The sequence below is a fragment of the Sinocyclocheilus grahami genome, unplaced genomic scaffold (genome assembly GCF_001515645.1).
Source record: "Sinocyclocheilus grahami isolate Dianchi unplaced genomic scaffold, SAMN03320097.WGS_v1.1 scaffold9.1, whole genome shotgun sequence".
Lineage (NCBI taxonomy): Eukaryota > Metazoa > Chordata > Actinopteri > Cypriniformes > Cyprinidae > Sinocyclocheilus > Sinocyclocheilus grahami.
Genome location: NW_015505188.1, coordinates 1,462,418 through 1,486,557, shown reverse-complemented (window position 1 = coordinate 1,486,557; position 24,140 = coordinate 1,462,418). Strand labels below are relative to the sequence as shown.

Below are 24,140 nucleotides of genomic sequence, written 5' to 3'. Positions count from 1 at the left end.
CCCCAAAAAACCCATATCGGTCGGGCTCTAATATATATATATGTATATATATATATATATATATATATATATATATATAAAAGTGTTACATTTTTCCAATGGGAAAGTAATGTTCAAATCAATTTAAGATCTATAGATTACCATAGAATATAATTTCCTAAATTTCATAGAATCTAATTATCAAAAATCATGTTGGGTAAGGCGTTTAGAAGAATTTAACCTCTCAAAATATGAAGTTTGTGTTTTTGTTAAAGCACTTACTTTCACTCTTCCGTACAAAGGTTGTTCTTCAGCTCTATTATTTTCCTCAAAACAAACAGATTTAGAGTTTCTTTTTTAAAACTGGCTTGGAAACTTGAAACAGGCCTTCATTTATTTTTGATGCCACTGCATTTCAAAATCCTGTTATAGATTTTATTGTTTTACCTTTGTCCTACATGTTCAATATTAAAATATGAAAGTAATTTTAATTGTGAAGGTCTACTGTAAACAAAAGTGTGAAATCATGAAAGTCAATGTGAAAAACGAAGTTAAGTATAACTTGTGAATGGAATATTTTATAGTGTGATGAAACTGAAATTGCGACTGTCTTTTCTTCGCTGTTGTGACGTGTATATACAAGTGAAATGTCTTATCTAACAAAAAAGTGTAGGACGGGACTTGATTTTGTCCATCAGGAATCGATTGGATAGTACAGTAGGTGTTATTGTTTGCATATTCTTGTGATCGTTTAAAAAAAAACATAACTGAGAAAATACCCCCCAAAAATGTCAAAAGTTGTCTAAATTATCCTATTAGCAGTGGGACTATTATTCTAGCTGTGTTCATGTTCAAATGAATCTTCTTTAAATACGTACTCATGTTAAGTCGGTTGAAGCAGTATTTTAATGTTTATTTTAATGCAATGCCTTCCCCATAGACTTCCATTGTAATCAGATTACTGTCGACGCAGTTTTTGTTTGCTTTTACAAACTGAGAGACGAGTCGACATTATTTTCTGTGAAAGATGCTGTCGACTGAGCTTAACTTGAATTGAACCTGGAACGTGCCTTTAATAAAAAATGAAACTACTATAAGTGAAGCGCATTCAAATGATTTTTAATTAAGTTTTTTTCTTTCTAGAGAGAGAGATTCCTCTAGTTTATACAGTAGTACATTTAATCAACGATATAATTTCCTAGTTGAGGTCTCTCCATTCCTTATGTTTAATTTCTCAGTAATGATAGCCTCTTAGCCTGACCTTTTTTAATCAGCATACAGTCTCTGTAGCACTCAGCATTTCCTCAAACGTGTTAAAGGTGCTGAAGAATTGGCCCTATGGGTTCCTTCTGTCGTAATAGAGGAGTCTGCAGCGCTGCCTGGCTCTCTTCGGAGACTAATAATGCTTCCATTCGTTACCTGAAATACACAGCCGACACCTGATTCACAGTTAATGTCAGATTTTACATTAGATGTTTTGATTTATCTTCCATTTAGGAGTCGTATTCGTGCTAAAGTAGGTGTTTTGCATCTTTGCGCTTTCCTGTGTCAAGTGTTTCTACATTTTGTCCATCTATAGAACTGGTTTGCTCTAATTGGTATTGCTTTTCTTATTATCTTTCATCACCTAAACAGCATGCTCAGAGCCGCCGCGGTATTGCTATCGAGTTCCTGCGATGGAAGAAAACCACCACTGAGATGCACAAACCCACCGGATGGCATTTTCAGAGACGTAAACAGATTCGGCTAAGTAGTGAGCAACAGCGCATTAGTCATGTATTCACCGTATTCGAAAATGCCAACTGATTTTAATGCCCCAATGTTCGCCACCTCTCCTTTTGGTTGAAGTGGCCTTTTGGCTGAAATCTGATATTCGTCATCATAGCTGGGCATGGAGAGAAGTTCCTGTGTGCCGTTTTGATGTGCTCTGTTCATGCTAATGTGCGAGCTGGCAAAAAAAAGGATAGTTGTGACTATGAGGGTGAACCTTTTAAACCCAACCTCTCTAAATGGGAACAAATCTGAGTCAAAAATTCTTGAATTTGTTGGCAAATAGCAGGGAACTGTTATTTTTCCTGCTTTTTTTTATCATCCTGGGATATGAATTAAAGTTGTTGATTCTGTTTCTCTCTCTTAGGTACACCATATCCTCTCTCCAGCGCTCCAATATGGGTGTTTATCAGTGTATGGTGAGAAACAGGATGGGCGCTCTGCTTCAGAGAAGAGCCGAGATACAAGTGGCATGTGAGTTGATGTGTTAGATCAGATCAGAGCTTTGAATTTTAGTCTGTTCCTGTTCTACGATATTGTATGACTATACACACACACACCTGGGGTTTTTATTATTACAATTTAAAATAACTGTATATATATATATATATATTTATTCTTTCTGTTCATGGAATCTGATTGGCTGAAAGCCTTTTCCAGTGGTGCGATATTCTAGTGATAACAGAACTCTAACCATTTCACCATTTGTATCACTCCGCTTGCAGTATTTCTCACAGTGAGTGTCATGGCGGATGCCCAAATCCACTATAATTTTATAAATGATAATGTTTTTGTGTCACGGAATGTAGTTTTAACAGTTTATTAGGTGAGAATGTATTTGTTTAGACTTCAGATATGCAGTTTGTTAAGATAACATCTAATTGAAAATTTGTTCAGCGCTCATGAATCCACCGAGAGCAGCCTCAACTCTGCCATATCTTCTGGAATTCGCCACTGCCTCTGATGTCTCTATAGTTGTTAAATATATTTCGTTTAGGGTAAATCTAACGGCAGTCTTTAGTTTCATGAATCTATTATTTGTTCCAGAGTAAATAGTTTTTGGCTGAGGGCAAAGTCTCATAACATTATATTTTATAAATCTTTATTGTGGTATATCAGAGCGCTGCCTTTGTACTTTTGACTGAATTGCCTAGCAACTTTTATGATGGCTGTTGTTGTTGTTTATTAAATATTATTATTCAATTATTATATTACTATTCAAATAATAGTAGTATTTTGTAATAGTATTTAGTATTGGGAAACTGTGTATGTTCGTGATGGTGATTTTAGTTACATTATCCCACCATTAGATGGCGAAAAGAGACTGTTTTTATGAGTTAATCAGCAGTAAAGATTTTTATATTGAAAGAGACTGAAACGCTGTTGTAAACAAGGAAGTTATTTTAACTTTCAACAACAGCTTGTAAGACATAGCCAATAAATGCACTGAGCAGCGCTGTCATCGGAAATCACCCTTAACAGATGAAAGGAGAGTACGACAAAGATATTGCTTTTCTGATCGGACGTTCAAACTAATGTTTTATTGTAAATAGGAGATTTTGAGCTGAAGAATGAATGCTGTATCAGATGCAGGTAATCACACTCGCTCAGTCCATCTCTCTCATACTACTCTACATAATACAGTGAGCTTTTAATACAGTTCTACAATAAGCTTTCAATTAAGTAACTCAACATTCCTTCATTACTAGTTCTAAAGTGACGTTTTTGATTTAGTAACGGAGGCTTGGGCTCAGCTGTTAAACTATCAAACTGAGATTTTAATCCGTGGTGGAAGAAAGTAGTTCCGCACAAAAGAGGATTTTTAAAGACACTTCCTTGTTGTCTCTTTTTTATTTACACACTTGTGCCATCGAACTGTTGTATAAACACAATATCACACTCTTAGCCATGTGATGGCTGTATATCAGCACATTGTAATTACCTATGGCTGGTATACCATGCTGATATACAACCATATCTCACTGCAACGAGTGTGACATTGCTCAAATTGCTTATATATGTAGTTGTTTTTTTGGTATTTTGGCTTAATGTTATATTAGAATCATTATTATACTCTTATACCTTTTTTCTTTAATATTTTGAATTGTTTTTAGCTTTATTTTTAGTTTTTCATTTAAATGTTAAGTTTTGAAATTTAGTTTTATGCATTTGTAATTTTTAATTTTCTTTATTTTTAAAATGTGTATAAGTAGTATTTATAAAGTTTTAGCTTTTAGTTTTGGATCTGTTTTTAGTTGTTTTAATACTACAATTGATTGCTTCTGTTGTCCTCATTTGTAAGTCGCTTTGGATAAAAGCGTCTGCTAAATGACTAAATAAATAATAATAAAAAGTATTTTCACTTACAACAATCAGACGGCAATTGACACTGAAAAAAAGAGAGAAGAGAATAATTATTTTCATGGTATAAGTTCCCAAAGTTTATAAAGGCTCTGATGAATGTGTATAATATCATCTGATAATGCAAGATGAGAAGAATGCAGAGCCTTAGCTTTTAGTTTTGGATCTGTTTTTAGTTGTTTTAATACTACAATTGATTGCTTCTGTTGTCCTCATTTGTAAGTCGCTTTGGATAAAAGCGTCTGCTAAATGACTAAATAAATAATAATAAAAATATACATATACACTGTATATCAGTGGCGAGCGGTGACTTTTTAACCGTGTATGCTGAGTGATAAGACCCCCCCCACCCAATCGGCTTTTAGAACACTCAAAAGGGATCACAGATGACAAATAAAAAACACTGTGGCAGGTTTCCTACCTTATTTGTAAATGAAATTCATCTCCAATCCTTCTTCTATCGTTTCAGCTTTATCCATTGTTATTCAAATGCTATAAAAATATAGCTGGTTTTCCAAGTAAAAACCGCCAAATAACGTTTACACGTAGTTATGTTATGATATGTAATCAGAGGGTGGGGAGATGGGGGGATTCCCCCGGTCTATATGTCTCTGCATCTGCCTAAATTCTTTTTTTATTCCAAGTGAATAGGAGTTAAAACTCCCACCCGGGTGACACTACTCCAATAACAGACCATGCAAAATACCCCAAAATATTTAAAATATTGCAAAGTAACTGCAACACAGTTTGTAGATCGGGAAGAAGGAGGCGGGAACCGGTGAACATTCAAAGAAAACTTTAATAATAAAATTAACACAAAATAAACACAAACAGAACCACAAAATAAAATCCAGGCCTGGTCCTCTCTCCCCCAACACTGTCGTCACTCCTCCTTTTATCCTTCCGGAGCTCCTCCATGGGACTCGAGACCGGTGAGTGGCGCAGGTGTCGTGCATTAGCATGTACTCCACCGGACTCGCTCCGTTCCCGTGGCTCTCGGTCACAGTAACGTTGCAACCTTGCAAACAACAATAAAATCAGAGAAGGACTTTAACTGTAAGTGACACGAGCATACAAAGGGAACAATAGGATGTTTGTTATTATTAAAATTTTATATAGTTTTTATAATTTTTTAAAAAAAAATTTACTTAATACTTGGGCAATAACATTGACAATAACGTATATCTTCAACATACGTTGTCTATGACCAAAAATGTAAGAAGATGTGTTTTCAGTGGACTTTTAACATTTGCTTTGCTTGAGAAAAAAAAATATACAGTTAGTGTTTTTTTCTTTTGATTTAGTCGAGTTGGTTTTGCATCAAACACAATGTGATTTTCGGCAATCGAGATCTGACAGCAACAGCACATTTTTCCACTTGGCCGAACGCTTCGCGGACAGCTTACCTTGTGCATGAAATCAGCCGCAGACCAGCAAAACACTGAGAACGTGCTACAATCCTGACAAGTCATAGCAATAGAGCGGAGGCGAGAAAGCTGAGGAGAATCCGCTCGCCCGGAAGCAACCGTAGCTGGTAGATTTAAAGAAAATTACTGCCGTTTGGCAAATAAATCATTTTATGTACTTATTCATAACTCTTTACGCTTTAAGTTACATTTCAAATGACAAGGGATCAACTTATAATCATCTATAATCACTTATGTCCCGTGATCTTATTCTCTCAAATGGCCTGGGTATGCGGAGCATTCGCAGCTTACATGGACAGAATGCCACTGATATATATATATATATATATGTGTATATAAATATATATATATAATACTTTTATGGTGCTTGAAGCTTGAAAACTCCTAGTAAATGCATGGGAAAAGGGGGAAAAAAGCAGATTCTCTTTCTTGCACTTACATGTGAAGACCTGAGTGATACCTCTTAAAGGTTGCCAGTTATGTTTTGAATAAGGTAGGATTTACACTGAATGAGGAAGATGGCTGTGGTAGAAAAACTGAGTTTTTAGGCTTGGACCTTTACTCTAGCATTTAAAACATGCTCTAAAGGATCACATTGACCCAGACTGACAGTTCTAGATGCTTCAACATTTTAACTCAGAGAAACATTCAGCCATGATGGAGTTATCATAAAATAGGCCATGTTCATGCTAGTGATAATAAGAGAAATAATTATTTTAAGATCATCTGAAATGACATTGTAAGGGAAACAGGTCAATTTAGCTCAAAGGGAATCATTTAAGATTTTAAAGGGAATTTGGACAGAATCACTGTTTTATGGCTGATCACTGAGACGGCCAGCGATTCATTGAACGAGCCCTATAACATCAATTCTGCAATGGATATTAATATCCATTATATAGTGAAAACACTATTAATTAGCACAGTAGCAAGATCGGCAGTTTAAGACATTAACTTGTAAGCACAAAACACAAGATACTTCTCTTTTCAATATAAATAAGGCTTTTAGATAAATCTAAGACATATATACTAATCTAACACACGCATTCACATGTTGTAGTTGTAGAAAGAGAGAAAGTGAGGAAATAATTAGTTTAAGAGAATGAAAATGTGAAATCCCAAGTTTACAGCAATATGTGAACAAGATCTGAACAACCATCAATCACTTAATTAACCCTCGCATTGAGTTCCTCAATGAGGTTAAAATTTATATTAAATGCACCAGTTGAGCTAGGATCTGGAGGTACTTGCGTTGCGTTGCCTGTACGGGGTTCCCTTTGTTGGGGTCCTTGCAGAACAGGTCGCTGATTGGCTGGAAGTTCAGTCTTGGGGAAGCCAGTGGTTGGGCGTTGGCTGACGACGCAGAGTTGTGGTTGAAGTTGAAGTTTTAGACGGCACTCTTTCGGAGACACGGCGTTAGGCAAAACTTAACTCAGAACACGAAACACGGAAAAGGCTGGAAGTTCAGTCTTGGGAAGCCAGTGGTTGGGCGTTGGCTGACGACGCAGAGTTGTGGTTGAAGTTGAAGTTTTAGACGGCACTCTTTCGGAGACACGGCGTTAGGCAAAACTTAACTCAGAACACAAAACTCTCAACGGAAAAGAAAAGAGCTAAAGTAAAGGAATAGAAGTAAAGTTTGACGAGACTAGTTGGCGTTTCTCCTCATGGTTTTGGAGGAGCTGGCGTGTAAGCCAGAGCACGCTCAAAAAGCTAAAGAAGCATGACTAAAAAGCATAGCTTAAAGCTATGACTAAAAAGCAAGAGGTGAAAAAAGAGCGAGCAAAGAAGGGCTGATTTGATGGTGTCCTGAGTATTTAAACTGGGCTTTTGGACACATCCCAAATGGTGCCTTGACCAAATAGATAGCGTCTTTGCTGGGGTGTTGTATATTTCCTCCTCCCAATTCATAAGTCAAAATGTTGTCTCATCAGGCACATGGTCCAAGTTTTAACCAGCTCCTCGTGTTTCAACTACGTTCTTGATCAAATCTTAAATTGTCTGATTCGGTCTGATACCCTACAACATCTTTCCTCATTTACCCAAACCAAACCAGCAGACAAGATTGCTTGTTAGGTGAAGTGTGTAATTTTAGCAACATAGTCCTTTTAAGGCAATTCCCAGAAGAGTGGTAGAACAATCTTAGAAGTGGACGGGGACCCATTATATACATATAATTTTTTTCATTCATGACATTCACACAGTAGTTCTAACTGTTTTTTCAAAAAATCTGGCAGGTCAGTGGAAGTTTTGCCAGTTTAGGGGTATTGTTTACTTGCTGCAGTTGGTTTTCGGCTTTTTAAAACCAGAAATTAGAACTTCTAAACACTTTAAATCGATGTGAAAACTGCACCTCTGGAATTGTCACCAAATTCAAAGCACAATGTGCTAGACGTTCTTTTATTCTGCATGGTGATGCAATCTTGTGGTGCTGTGCACCATGAATAAATGTTTGAATAAATGTTTCTGATTGAATACCTCTGCAATTTGTACCCAAAAGCCTCCTGAATGTATCATCAGGGTTGCTCTGTTTCGTGAAAACGAGTTCACCCATTTTGTAATAAGATCCTTGGCTTTCTTCTCACAGATATGGGCGACTTTATCGACAATGACCAAAGAAAGACAGTGACACAGGGACGGGCCGCCATCCTAAACTTCCCAGCGGTCAGTTGCTTCCCGCGGCCACAGGTGACATGGTTCAGGGACGGCTTCAAGATCATTCCCAGCAACAGAGTGTAAGTAGAGCTTAATTGCTTGTCTAGTCTTTAAACCTGAACTCCTGCTCATTGGGAAAGTTCTGGGTGACCCAGCACAGGTCCCTATGGCTTTGGGTTCACGTAAGAGATGTAATTACCTTCAGTGTTCACTCTTAATCCCTTTGGGCATCCACTTATGGCGACCTACACTGGAAAATGTTGGGAAAAAACAGAGAGACACTTCAGCCAGTGATGCAGAAGACATGGATACTGTGCACGGCTTTCTTTGAGTGTGTGCATGAGTATGGTTCTCCCACTGCCTTGTCACAGAAGAACAATGAATGCCTGTTCTCAGCCTTTCTTTAATCTTGCTACGGTAGTTCTTCATTGCCTTTTTCTAATTAGCAGCTCTCCCAGGCTGAGATCGACGAGGCTGATCCGATTCGCCGTTATCAGTCAAGTGTCTTTAATTCCGACGAGACCCAAATAAAACTCCACCACTGAAACACATCTATTGACTCACCTTTCACTCCACGCATACAACGGTGTGCCCATTTGAGAATTGCAGTTGATTTCGGTAGAAGGTGTAATTGAAAAGTAAGCAGGCTAACGCAGGTAAATTTAGAAATAGACTCCGGTAGTATTGATTTGCATTCGTTCCGTTTGGCTTCGGGCTTGGATTGATTAGTTAGGTCGACGTTCAGGCAGTTTTATTTTCAATGAAAAAACACAAAGTGAGCTGTAGAACGGTGGTCGTGGTTCTGTGATTCTATTTACACCTGGAATTATTATACATCTCGTTGATCTAATCACATGTGGACAACCTATCACCATGTGTGATTCAATCAGTCATGCCTCATAAGTAGTCAAATACGCATGGGACCAAATCACATTTGTTGTGTAAATGCTAATCTATCATGATCAGTTTGCCCTGCCCATTGAGGTCAGTAAGAAATTAGTTTTGTTTTTTGAAAGAAATTAAGACTTTTATGTAGGAAGGAAGCATTGAATTTATCAAAAGTGATATTAAAGACTTTTATAATGTTGCTAAAAATCTGTTTTATAAATGCTGTTCTTTTGAACTTTCTATTCATCAAAAATATTCTGTTCTATTCCACAAAAATATTAAACAGCATAATGTTTGCACATAGAAGAAATATTTTTTGAGCAGCAAATCAGCATATTAGAATGATTTCTGAAGGATCACCTGACAATGATGACTGGAGCAATGATACTGAAAATTCAGCTTTGCATCACAGGAGTAAATTAAATTTTAAAGTATATTAAAATAGAAATATTTCATAATATCACTGTTTTTACTGTATTTTTGATCAAATAAATGCAAGCTTGGGTGAGCATAAGAGTCTTCTTTCAAAAACATCTAAAAATCTTACTTGAGGACGTTTAAAAGCTTTTGATGTATTTACACTGTAACAATTTAAAGGGCAGAACGATGGTTCATGGCACTGCTTGACTCATGTATGTGTGTGTCTGTATATATTTAAAATATGAGAAAATGTAAACTCACTATGGTATTCGGCAGGAATGAAAGTCCTGCTTTATGGATAAAGAGTCAATCGTCTGGTTATTCAATTTGCATTAGCTGGACAAGAATGATTTTTTTTTTTTTTTAATGACTTGAACTTAAGAAGCACAATTTATGACACCATTGTAACTGGATTTTGTTCCTGGTGTGAAATATTTTATTTAAATGTAATTTCAAGAAACAGTTACATAAATGGCAATACTTTCCCCATGAACTGGAAATCTCGGTACTTCAGTAAAAGCCGCAGCAGGGCTTTTCCGAAAATGGCCGGCCAGTGAACCGACTTGCTTTAAGGGAACTTTCTGGAAAGTGAAGAACTGTCAACAAGGAAAACGACTCCCAGACCAACAGATTTTGAACATATGTAGTTTTGCACATATATCTTATGTGTTCTTCTGAAGTAAAATTGTGCATTCGATTGAAAGACATGTTGGAAGGTGGATATATATGGGCTCTTCGTAGATGTAGATAAGGTGGTTGGCTACACGCCAGCTCGATAATTGGACCAATATGCCACTGCTGCTGACAATGTTCACTGCCGCATATATGCAACTGAGGGAATCTGTACCTTTGGGAGCCTGGCGGTCTTCCCAGACAGCGCTGCTGCTTTGACCCTGTACGAAGCCCAGCTGGTGTCTAAGGCATCCAGACTCGAACCCAGAAGCTCACCCAGCCCAGAGGATGGTAGAGTAATATCAAGCAATCATACATCCAGCCAAGCCCATTAGTGCACTATTGGATGTGATGTCACATCCTTAATTGTTCTGTGGCAGCAGCTGAAGCAATGCAATCAGCTTAGCCATTTAAACTGGCACTATGTGTTACTGGGCAAAATCCCCAGGATGGACTTTGGGAAATTGGGCTGTACTTCATAAGCACTTGACTGGCACGGTCATTACATTAACTGCCCTTGCAGGATCAGAGTTTATCTATGTGCTAGGATCTACGGCCCTGATTAAATATTAACATGGATGAACATGCAATAGCATAAATCTATTTGTGAGTCTCGTAAGATGTTTCCTTCCCAGTACTGATAAATGCTGCTTTGGAAAACACTTATGTCCTCTACAAAGTGGGGTGAAGGAAATTAATGGTTCTTTGTTGAGATGCCCTCATCAAAGCTTAATATGCTCAGTACAGACATATAAACTAGTTTGATCAATGGCAATTTCTCAGTCAAGAGGTACCCAAAATAACAGGATTGTTGCATTGATAATATTAATAATGATACCAACATTGGCAATGGTCATTCTGCTCTAGAGATTCTGAAGAGTCAACTAGCAGACTATTTCGGTCACATCTGCTGCTTTTTTGCATTTGATTAATCAGTGTGATATAGACCAGATTTTCAACACTAAATATACAGTGACCTGCAGAAGTATTATAGTAGTAGGATTAAAAATAGTAGGGTAAGACCCCCGGGGCAAGATGACCCTTCACCTTATTTTTTTTTCTCTTATCTGCACAAAATCTCATCTTAGCACTTTTGATAAATGGATACACTATTTTTAATTTTGTCATTTCATCTGAATATCAATGTTTGTGAGATTTAGTCAGTTGAAACAGTTATTGATCTAATTCTATGTCTCTGGAAAATAGTGATCTATGAAAATGTATTATGTTGAATATCAAAGTTGTATGTGTCTGTTTGTTAATGAGGGGTTTATTAACACATCAATGGTTTTAGATTTGTGGAGTGAAAATCATAGTTTTTGTTTTGAAGTTAAAATTAGACCCTCTCAGGTCAATGTAAGATGGCCCTCCCAGAATTGGCACAGAAGGCCCCAAGTGGCATGTTGTTTCTAATGTTATTATTTTTTTATTTAATACTTATTGTAATTAATGGGATCATTATTCATTTTCATGAACTAGAGGTTCATTTCAGAAATCTTTCATGTTATGGTGCTATATCTTTTTCTAAGAACTTTTCTCAGCTTTTTTTTTTTTGCAATTACTTGTAACTCAGTACCATTCAGAAGTGTTTTTTAAATTAACTTTAAACAGTACAGCTGTCTTCAATATTGATAATAATAAGAAATGTTTCTTGAGCGACAAATCAGCATATCAGAATGATTTCTGAAGGATCATGTGACACTGAAGACTGGAGTTAGTGTTGTCACGGTACCAAAATTTCAGTATTCGGAATTCGGTACCAATACCGGTGAAAATCCACGGTTCTCGTTACCAAAGCAAAACACAAAAACAAGCTAATTAACAAATTTGACTATACTTTCATTTAATCCAAACTGTGTACATATTTAATTTTAAAGGGTTTTAAAACCTTCTAGAGTTATTCAGCCAAGAATAACAACTAAGTTAGCTAAAAAGATTTTTTTTAAAAAGCCCAGAACTGCTTTTCTGACACAAACAATGTTAACCATTTGTACATTCTCTAACACGCATATTTTAGATTCACAATTCATTTAAAAGCCTCTGGTGTGTAAAAATAGTAAATATCTTGTTGTTTTATTTTACCCTAATAAAAGTTATAAGAGCATTAAAAATGTAATAAAGAAACTTAATTCTAATGCTCATTATATTAGTGTTAGCCGTGCTTATGCTAACAATTAACTACTCTAATAACAGTGATGTTCATTTAATCCGACATTCAAATTAAAATATTGAATAATATTCATAACAGAAGCGGTGTTTCCCCCAGACTTGCACTCTATTTGTGGCAGCATATACTGTATATGCAAATTAATTTTCTGGCAGCAGGAGGTGCTGTTGGAGTGGGAGAGATAGAGGTTTCTCGGTAACGCTGTACACAAAGCAGCGCTCAGCTCACAAACGCTGCTCAGGCATTACAGGCAAGATGAAATGAAAATGACATCCCTAATTTTCTGAAGACAGTCAGTTTCCTTCAGAAATACAGTGATATAAAAACACCCGCACTGGGTTTCGACTTTGACACGTGCAGTGCTCATGTTGATTCAATGAAGTCAAAGCCTTTTGGAAAATCTATTTGTGGCGGTCAGTTTTGATATTGTGGCGGGTGCCACAAATAAATCAATGTATGGGAAACACTGAAAAATTTAAATGAAACTTACCTGCTTGAACTCTTTCATTTGATCCGGGTGTCTGTCTTTAAAGTGTTTTGTTAGTTTAATGTGTTTCCTCATTTTGAGGTTGCCATGTCTCAGTGCGTCTGCGCAACTTTCGGATAGCGCATCAAGATGACAGGGTACTTGGTACCACCGGTAGTAAAAAAAACCCGGTACCGTAACATTTTCATTTTTTTAGTACCGACTTGGTACCGAAGTACCGGGTCTTTTGACAACACTAACTGGAGTAATGAAGCTGCAAATTCAGTTTTGCCATCACAAGAATTAACTACATTTTAAAATATATTAAAATTGAAAACTGAAATAACATTTCAAAATATTACTGTTCTTACTGTATTTTTATTCAAATAAATGCAGCATTGGTGAACATAAGAGACTTCTTTTAAAACATCTTAAAAAATCTTACCAAACAAACTTTTGAACAGTATGCTAACATGTTAAATTAGTTATTATTTATATAAGCATAAGTCCTTGACCACAACATAATATCCTGTTACTCATATTTGTTGCAGAATCTGAAGTAATTTCAGTGCTCAAAGCCTAGCATGAGCGCACAAGCATACAATTCTGAACAATATTTCTGTTGTTTGTCATTTGAAACCTAACAAACGTCTTTTATTGAAATATTTTTCTTGGAAATTGATATTGTGCCATCCCTCTTTAAAAGAAATGATGGCTGATTTGATATTTTGTATCTAGCCCAATCACACATGCATATTTACGTGAGTGGCTTGAGTGTCCAAATACGTTTTGTGGCCGCAGCAACTTTTCATTCATTCTCAAGCTGTCCATTTTAAATTCCGGTGTGAAAATGCACCTCATTGAAATGTGGAAAGCAGAGGCACCACTCAGTGAAAGCAGCTCGAGGCGGTCATATTTATTCCAGTACGGCTTCATTGCAAATGCTCGTTTTCTTTGCCCTGCGGATCTTTGTTTTCTTGCAATCAGCATTATGAATTGTCGAGCTATGTAGTCAATATATTAATCCAACTCTGTTTGATAGCCCGTTGAACATTCCCTGAAGAAAATAGATTTTTAGTAACTTCATCGCATGCCACTGTGCAGTATTTCAGCATTATTATTTCTTGAGCTCTGTGTTTTCTGGTTTCAGTTTTTCTACGGCCTCAGAAATGACCCTTTGGTCTGTTAATGTAGCATGAAATAAGCGGCCACGTGGACGGGCGCTGCTGCTCTGTGTGATTCCTATCGCATCCGTGTGCTGAGGGATAACTGTGCCGCAATCCAAATGGTCCACAGTTTTTTTTTGTTTTTTTTTGTACTCCTCTTCTGTGTGGTTACGGCTTCTCCTTCCCCATCTCCCCAAGGGTTTTTTTTTTTTTTTGGGTCATCTTTTCTTCTCTTTGAGCCACACAAAGGCAGAAAGTTGTTAAAGCAGAGAGGTCCAGAGGTGAATGCCAATGCAGGGGAGGACAGCAAAGCACGGGCCTTTGAAAGTCACTCTTATTGTTCCACACTGGCTTCCCCTTTAGACAGCATGAAACTTTCATGATGGTGATAATTACCCCATTGGTGAGAAGTGCTTTCTGTTGCCACTGTAGATGAAAGTAGCAGGTTGGAAATAAGATATTGTGTCTACCTCTCATCGCATTGTCCTTGCATCCTCCTCTACCTTGCTGAATTTTTCATCCTTCATTATTTGAGATCTTTGATGTTTCCACCCATTACGAGCTATTCAGGCTCCCATCGCACTCAGCACATAAAACGGCTTCCACACTAGAATCATCCTGTCCCGAGTACCACCAGCAAGAAACCAGACAATAAAGGAAGTGCTCACAGGAAGCCGATTATTTTCCTCTGTACAAGCAACAGGGCTGTGGTGTTTGTGTGGTAACAGTGATAACAGCCATGTGCTGTCTTTCTACTCCGTCATATGTGCAGTAGCTATGTGTGAGCGGTTCTGCCAGTCTTTTTATTAATAAGATATCTGAGATCAGACATACCATCAAATCGGTTGCTGGCAATCCTGCAGGCCATTTAAAACATGCAGGTGTCTTTAGTCAGTTTACATCTATTTCGCTTTCTTTTTTAAATGACATTGTTAATCAACTCAAACCAACTGGTTCACCCTTAGATATAATTCCCTCACGGTTATTTAAACAAGTGTTCAATGTAATGGGTCCAACACTTTTAAATTTGATTAATACAGTGGTGTGAAAAAGTGTTGGCCCCCTTCCTGATTTCTTATTTTTTTTGCATGTTTGTCACACTTTAATGTTTCAGATCATCAAACTAATTTAAATATTAGTAAGAAGGTTCTCCACTGTTCCATGTTTTTGCCATTTTTGAATAATGGCTCTCACTGAGGTTCGCTGGAGTCCCAAAGCTTTAGAAATGGCTTTATAACCTTTTCCAGACTGATAGATCTCAATTACTTTCTTTCTCATTTGTTTCTGAATTTCTTTGGATCTCGGCATGATGTCTAGCTTTTGAGGATCTTTTGGTCTACTTCACTTTTTCAGGCAGGTCCTATTTAAGAGATTTCTTGATTGCGAACAGGTGTGGCAGTAATCAGGCCTGGGGGTGGCTAGAGAAATTAAACTCAGGTGTGATAAACCACAGTTTTAACAGGGGGGCAAACACTTCTTCACACAGGGCCATGTAGTTTTGGATTTTGTTTTCCCTTAATAATAAAAACCTTCATTTAAAAACTGCATGTTGTGTTTACTTGTGTTATCTTTGACTAATATTTAAATTTGTTTGATGATCTGAAACATTAAAGTGTGACAAACATGCAAAAAAATAAGAAATCAAGAAGGGGGCCAAAACTTTTTCACACCACTGTAAATGCCTCGAGTTAGGAGTTGTTCCTGACTATTTAAAACATGCCTCAGTACAACCCAGACTTAAGGGGCCTAATTTAGATTCCTCTGATTTATCAAATTTTAGACCCATTTCTAATCTTCCATCTTCAGCAAAAATTATAGAGAAAGTAGTTTTTCATCAACTCCAAAGTTTCTTGGTCGATTACAAAAGTTTTGATGCATTCCAATCGGGCTTTAGAAAATTTCACTCCACTGAGACGGCTCTTTTAAAAGTGTTTAATGACATTCTTTTAGCTACTGACTGGAGATTCTGTAGCATTGGTACTTTTAGACTTGAGCGCTGCTTTTGACACTGTAGATCACAATGTTCTTCTGTCCTGCTTAGAACAGGTAGTGGGCTTTAGAGGTCTCTAAATCTTGGTGTTCTGGCACCTTATGTAAAGCCGTACATGAAAATCTGGGTGTGGTGTTGGACAGTGCCTTAAAGCTTGATAGGCAAGTCAAGTCAGTTGTGAACACTGGTAAAAATGAAGTCCTTTCTTTCTTTTACTAATTTTGAAAGAGTAATCCATGCTTTTATCACCACAAGGCTTGATTATTGTAACTCTCTTTTTTTGGTGATCAGTCAATCTTCCTTAAACCGCCTTCAGATGGTTCAAAATGTGGCTGCCAGAGTCCTGACGGGAGCTCGAAAGTGTGAGCAATATTACCCCTGTCCTTCAGTCGTTACATTGGTTACCTGTGCGCTACAGGATTCATTTTAAAGTGCTCTTATTGGTTTTTAAGTCTTTAAATGGTTTAGCACCCTTATACCTCTCTGATCTGTTGATAGACCACCAACCTGCAAGAGCGCTTAGGTCTGCCAATTTAAGGCTCTTAGTGGTTCCTAGAACCAGACTCAAGTCTAGGGGTGTTTGAGCATTCGCTGTAGCCACTCCGAGACTTTGGAATAGTCTTCCTACAGATATCAGAACCGACCTTCACTTTTTTAAATCTAGGTTAAAATAATTTTTATTTGATTTGGCTTATTATTCATGATTTGCATTTGCTTTGCCTTGTACTTTGAAGTTTTATTTGTGGCCTTGTCTTTGTTTTAATACTGTTAATGGTTACTTACAGCACATTGGTCAACGGTAGTTGTGTTTAGTTGTGCTTTTGGAATAAATTGAAAATTGAAAAGGTGAATCTCCTTTCGTTGAGGGACATGACTACCCCTAGACTCCTGCATGTTTTGGTAGATTTAGTGCACCAAAAAACACTTTCCACAAGCTTTTCGAGGTACTTGTATTTTGAATTAGTAAAACTGATTACTGTTTAGTTGTTTGAAACAGTCACTGGTCCCAGAACATTTGAAAAATGCAGTTTCGTTTGAGCAAATAGGGATAGAAGAAGATTTTTTTAATTATTATAATTTAGATTACAATCATATTATACTATAATAATTTATAATTAATTTTCTTTTGCCTGACATGAGCTAATTAATTATATCACTTTTGCTGGTTTTTATCAAAATTTTTGACATTTTGGTACATGATTTGATATTAAAACATTGAAACAAGCTTGGCAATTAATTAATTATTATTATTATTATATTGCAATATTTGTATTTATTTAATTGTTTCAATTATTTATTTACATTTTAATCAGAATATTATCTTATTATTATTATTGAATTATGATTGGATTATTGGATTAAATATAATCTTATGCTATAATACATTTTTCTATGTATTTAATTGTTTACATTTTACATGAGCTTGGTAAAGAATTATGATAATAATAATAATAATAATTATTATTATTATTGTATTAAATGCAATCTTATTCTACTATAATAAATGTTTTGGATTTATTGAATTGTTTCAAGTATTTATTTACATTTTAGCCTGATATAAGATAATTGCTACAATTTTTTAAATCAAATTTTCTAGCTCATTTGACATGCTATTGAAATTTAATCTTGGCAAAGAATGTTAGGCTATTTCTGACTTTTTCATTCAAGTAAGTAGGAGTTGACTAGAAAATAGCATTACAAAGAGCTGCTGAGTGGACTGATTTGCTTAAAAAGGGTTTTAGTAAAATCAGAAACTGTCAAGGAAGCCATTTTCAAGCTTTTTGGAGTCTGAATTCCAGGAATATGCTCTCCCGAAAAGAATGAGATATCAGATTTGTTCTGAGCTGAATTGTGTTTGTGATTTGCTGTTATTATTTCAAATCATGTTAGCTAGCTTTTTTCCTTCTCCTTTTTTCAACTGTTTGTCATGGTTCCTTGCACTCCTCTCCACAGGTAGTAAATGATGTGTTAGACAAATGTAATCAGGAGGAGATGACATGATTGAGAAATACGTCTTTGTCCTGTCACTCACGGGAGGGTTCGAGCCGTTGCCCTTTGCTCATATTCTCGCCGAATGGACATGGCCATTTTAAATCAATGTGGTTTAGCTCTGAGGAGTCAAATGAAAAATGACGTAGGCTTGGCTAATTTGATAGAGGCCGTTTATGTGGCCTGGTTTTAATACACCTGCTGGATGGTAGGGCCCCTTTATGAAGTTAATTATTGAGAGCCATCATCAGTCAATTTGGGCATCTGTGGGGTGACCCTGTGCTAGCCCAAGGCTTCTGCCCACATTTGTCTTCATCCACTCCCTCCTTCACTCTTAAATAAATTAGTCTATTGACACTGCTAAAGCAGAGGCCCAGAGAATCCAGTCAAGGCACGTTGGTGTCCCAATACTTTTGTTTGTAAGCATTACAGGCACAAATCCTTTTTTTTCTTGGAACAGCTGTTATGTATTTTTGTTTATTACTTTACAGTTATAAAATGAAACCAGTGTTAAAAGTAGCAGGTTTTAAACAGAAAATACACTTTTATGATTTTGGCCTGTCCAGTTTTAGAGGTCTTCTTTACTGTATCCAGCAATGCAAATGTCATAAATCTGTTAATTAACATAATATTTAACTGTGTTCAGCTTTTTACATGAAACAGTTTATTTTAGACTAAATTTGGGCTTTAACATTTTCCTTTCTTGTCATTTTATTTATTGTAATTTTAATGAATTTTTTAGTTATAATTTTTATTTTATTTAAGTTTATTTTAAAATGTAAAATTTAATTTTGTATTAAATCTATATTGCTAAAACTGTAAGCAAAATATTATGGAAATATTATACAACTATAAAATTAATCCTTCATGAAAAGTGACAGCAAATATTTGCATTTTTATGATTTTCAGCCTGTCCTATCTCAGATATTTTCTTTACTGTATCCAACAATGAAATTGTCAATGTCATAAATATGTTTTTAATTAACATAATATTTAACTACTTTATATGTGCAATTTGTCCTATCTTTTTGTGCAACAGTTTAATTTAGGATACATTTGCAAAGTGCAAACCTATAATTATCTTTCTTTTATTTATTTACATATAAATAACCACAAGTTGTATTTAAACATGTTCCAGATTTTGGTAACAGGTTGGTTCCACAGTTGCAAATCTAATATAAAATGAATAATATATTTATTAGTATAAGGTTAACAACAACCTTTTCTGAGGTTACACACCTCCCTTCATGGATTATATAAGCATTTTCTTTCACTGACCATTTTGAAAGAGTAAGATAAGTTTTTTGAGATTCCAAAGCATGCATATATATATATATATATATATATATATATATATATATATATATATATATATATATATATATATATCATTTCTGTTTGTCTGAATACTTTCCGTACCCACTGTATATATATATATATATATATATATATAGCTGGTAGAGTTACACACAGTCTCAGTTGCAGTGGCAGCAGGATACCGCTGTGACAATCAACCATGAAAGGAGCCTGATCTCGGAGGAGCCGTCTGCCCTCGTCTCTGCTTTCACACCTCTGACGGTGAAGTAATGGAGCCGGAGGAAGGGGACACAGCATAGAACGTCGAATTCGAATTGATTACATATAGCCCTCATCCTGCAGACAGACCCTGCACACTGGAGAGATGCTGCAGAGTCCTTTCAGTAAACAAGAGGAAAAGAGATACAAGTAGCAGTAAAGAAAAGGGTAAAGAAAATGTGAATGGAGAGCCTGTCCTGATCTCATGTGTACGGCCTCCCTCACGCACACATCAGCTGCCTGCCCAATAGGAAGCTTGTTAGACACCATTAAAGAAAAGTTTGAACTGCTCACAGGCAGAAAGGTTTTGGGTGTTTGAGAGCAATTTGTGTGTGTCTGCTTACTGGCAGCTCTGTTGGAACTGAAGTGTGATTAAATGTTGCTAAAGAATTATCATTGACTCCAATTACACATTAATCAGGACCGTTATCGAGCTGAATCACGGATGATAGATAATTGCCTTTTCACTGGCTATTCCAGAGAAGTTGTCAGATTACACATTAAAATAAAGAAGAAATGCCACCTCTAAGGTGCATTATTGAGCAAGTGCTAAATTGACCAGAATCGTGAGAATGCAGAGAGAAATTAAATTTTCATGACTGATTGGACTGAAATATGGAAAGAATTGTCCCATGATCCCATGACATTTTCATATAGCGAAGGCTAGTGCTTGGGCATTGTAACAGGAATGATTCTCTATAGCCCTATTTGGACTGTAATTGTTTTACAGGTTGACATGATGCAATTTCAGCATTAGTAGGTGCTAGTCAGTTATTTTATTGCCTTTTTTTCTCACTTACTTACTCTTACTAGAAATTCCTGGACAAATTACCTACTGCTTTTTGGGTCATTTTATTCCTGATCGATTTGTCATCTCTGAGTTTACATAGAGTAATTGGCATAGTAATTTGGTAACCATCCAAATACATATGTTTTATTATTGAGGAGCCATGCAAATTGCCATGTTTTTGCCCTCTGGACTTTTGGAAATTAAAACTCCCTAAAAATACACTTTATATTTTACATGCATCACTGGAGAACTGTGCAATTTTCCATATACAGTTAGGAGTTTAATTGAGGCATAGTTAATGGTTTGTTAATAGTGGGAATTGGACCTTAAAATAAAGTGTGACCATATATTCCTTTAATTTGGCAAAGCTGAATTTTCTGCATCATAACGCCAATCTTCAGTGTCACATGATCCTTCAGAAAGCATTCTAAGGCTGATTTACTGCCCAAGAAACATTTATTATTATAAATGTTGAAAACAGTTGTGCTGCTTAATATTTCTATTCTTATATTTATTGATAAACAAGTACACTTTCTTTTCAAAAAACTTTATTAAAATTGTTATTTAAGAGATCACTGTAGTTGTAATTTCTGTACAATTGATATACAGTAAATCAGTCTTTGTTTACATGAAAATAGTTTTAAAAATGTCATAATATTAATATTTTGGATTATTTTGGAGGATGAAAATAAAGGTTTGAGGCAAGTTTCAAGTTTCAAGTAGCAGAAAATAAAAAAGTTTGTGTTACTCATAATAAAAATTTGTCCAACTAGTGCTTTTAACAGTAGTTGAAATGTCTGCTTTTCAAAAAGCATCTCATAAGTAACTACAGATTATGCCTATGTGCTGCCTGCATTCAGCAGAGGAAAAACTGGACTAGACTGGCTAGACGTGTGAACAAAAGAGGCATTCTGTGTTTGCTGGAAAAAATAAAAAGGAAGATATCTATCGTCACCATGTTTATCCCTTATCCTGCTTTTCACTGAGCGACCAGCTCTGTCAGTCAATCCTTTTATGTGGCGCACTCTCGCTCAGTCCCCATTTCATGTCAGAAGACGCTCGCGCCCATCTCTGCGATGGCGGGCGACAGAAGTGTGTGGGTAGCCAGAAAGCAATCTGTTCTGAAAAGGAAGATCAAGCTCAAGATTTCATGTGTGACATATTGAAACACTCCAATGTGTTGCAGGGACGGCATGTACGGCAGCAGAAGTGACGGTGTGCAGCTGCAGACAGTGGCCCAGAGTTCATTGTGATGAGACGGATTAATTTAGTGCTAAAGAAGAGTGTGGAAATGTCAACGTATTATCTCATCTGCGCAATTAGTTACCTGTTGAAAGCATAATTCACTCCTGGAAAATAGAGAGTGTCCATCTATCTTGATGGCTTTCACTACAAATAATACAGTTGCTAAGAGTGTACTGTATATGCTTTGTGATGGCCTTTCAGCCTTTTAACAAAGAGTCCATTACTGCTCACAGCATTAAAAAAATGACCTATTCACCTCTCTAAATTGAGAAGAAAAAAAAACACCATCTTTAATTTTGAAGAATGGGATATTTTGGGAAACCAATGGCCCGGCCGTACCTGATTCTGCATTAACTATTAAGTATTGCAATTAATTCCCAGATCCATTTGTCATGCAAATAGACCAGTGAATAATGCATACGTTTTGCCTCATAAATAACTAATTTATGCAATTGCAAAGCGCTTTTTAAGATAAATATAATTAAAGGTCTATAGCGATTACATAAACACAGTGAACTTTCAACATGTTTAAATGGCAAATCTGGGCCTGTTTGCCAGATTGGATGAGAAGCAAAGTACAATAAAAAAACTTTTAATTGCTGATATTTGGTTCCAGACACAGTTTTTCACTCCAGACCGCTGGAAATACCTGCTTAGCTTTGCGTCGGAAGGCTTTTAAGTCTTAACATGCTTACTAAAGCATATGTTAGCTGGAGGCCAACTTCCAGGCAATCAATTTTTATAATTGAATTAAAGTGAATGCTACAGTGGTTTTGACACACAGGGTTGTTGTGTCTGTCCATCTGTCGTGCCGCAGCAGTTCTGCCGTAGCAGGAAAAGAAGCCATATCCTGCGGTGTCCAAAGCTGCTAGATAGATCAAGACTCACGGCTCGTGCACCTGAATACTGCCGCTCGATGGCTTCAGGCCAGCCATGCTGTCTTGAGCTCTGAGCTTTGAGCTTTTAATCAGTCTACCCTGTATATTTCAGAGAGAAAACGGTCTACGCTTTCCTCTAAGCCAGCGGTTCTCAACCAGAGGGCCGGGGACCACTAGGGGGCCTCAGCAAGCTTTCAAGAGGATGTGGGATGACTAAATTATTTAAATTATTATTATTAAATATTATTATTATTGTAGGTAATTATTAAATGTAAAATTACCTTTTACTTTTTCTCTCAAAAAATATTGTTTTTATTAAAGGAGTAGTTCACCTAAAAAAGAAAATTTGCTGAAAATGTACTTACCCTCAGGTCATCCGAGATGTAGATGATTTAGTTTCTACATCTGAACAGATTTTTAAATTTAGCATTACATCACTTATAGAACTCTTTTGGACCATTTTCGCTTTTAAATGGTGCTTGATCTGTGCATATTTCTCTCCTGATTCAGATGAGATTTTCACTAGAGAAAGCAATATTATGCATAGAGGACTCGTGTTTTAACTGGAAGCAACGGTTTGAAGTTAAAAAAGGCTGAATGATGGATTTGTTTCTTACGAACATGCATCTTTTCGCTTCACAAGACGTTAATTGATGGACTGAAGTCTTGTGGATTATACTATGGTCTGTCTGAATACTCGATTCTGATTGGCTGGCAGGTATGCATTAAAACCGTTTAATGCACAGGTAGTTCCAAGTCAATTTAATCACCGTTCTATATTAATGCGCTGCTTTAATTGGTGCACACACACACATATCACTCACACATAAAATACAGTGAGAGGGAGAGAGGTCGGAGATCGCAGATTGCGCTGCGCACACACAGAAACTTATTGTCGGTGCTGCCCCGCGACTTTTATTAATAAAATAGCATAGATGCTAGATCGCTACATTATCTTGCCCAGCAACGAGGTAAAATTGAGGTAACTAAACAGTTTAATTGTTTGTAAAGAGAGACGTGCAGACATGGGTAACTCACACACACAACTGTCATCTCTCTTTCTCTCTCTCGATAGATAGATCGATAATTAATTCAAACAAGTGCTATAATTTAGTCAAATAGATGTGGTCTTACCGCACTATTTCATCTCTGTATCTGATTTGAAGTGGGCAGAATGCTAGAGCTAACGAGCTGTAACTGACGAAAATAACCGCCATTTTTACACTTCCGGTTAAATATTGCACTGCTAACATCATAAACGGCTTTAAGTTGTCAATGCTGGCAAATGACCATGGAATAAGCGGGATAATCAGCAGGTGGCTTGCCGTGCATTAAAGGATTTTAAATGCACAACGGTGGTTCTTGGCCTCCACGTCGTGCATTTAAAATCCTTTAATGCACGGCAAGCCGTTGATTATCCCTTACTTAATGCACAGGTAGTTCCAAGTCAGTTTAATCACCATTCTATATTAATGTGCTGCTTTCATTGATGCACACAGGGAGAAACATTCAGGAGCACAGAAACTTGTTGTCAACGCTGCCCAGTGACTTTTATTAATAAAATAGCTTAGATATTGCATTATATTACTCAGCAATGAGGAGGTAAAATCGCTGTTTACTTATGTGTTACTTTACTTATGTAGCTGTAACTTAACTCACAGCTTCATTGTTTGTAGAGAGAGATGCACAGACGCAGGTAATTCAC

General features: G+C 36.5%; 1 protein-coding gene across 3 annotated transcripts in view; it reads left to right on the top strand.

The window, feature by feature from the left end:
• Nucleotides 1-24,140, top strand: part of LOC107591833 (protein sidekick-1-like) — a 368,532-nt gene that overhangs the window by 171,535 nt on the left and 172,857 nt on the right. For all 3 annotated transcript variants that reach the window (XM_016281108.1, XM_016281124.1, XM_016281117.1), the window contains exons 3-4: nt 2,117-2,223; nt 8,122-8,269. In XM_016281108.1, coding sequence (XP_016136594.1) covers nt 2,117-2,223; nt 8,122-8,269 — 255 coding nt within the window. The remainder of the gene's footprint in view (nt 1-2,116; nt 2,224-8,121; nt 8,270-24,140) is intronic.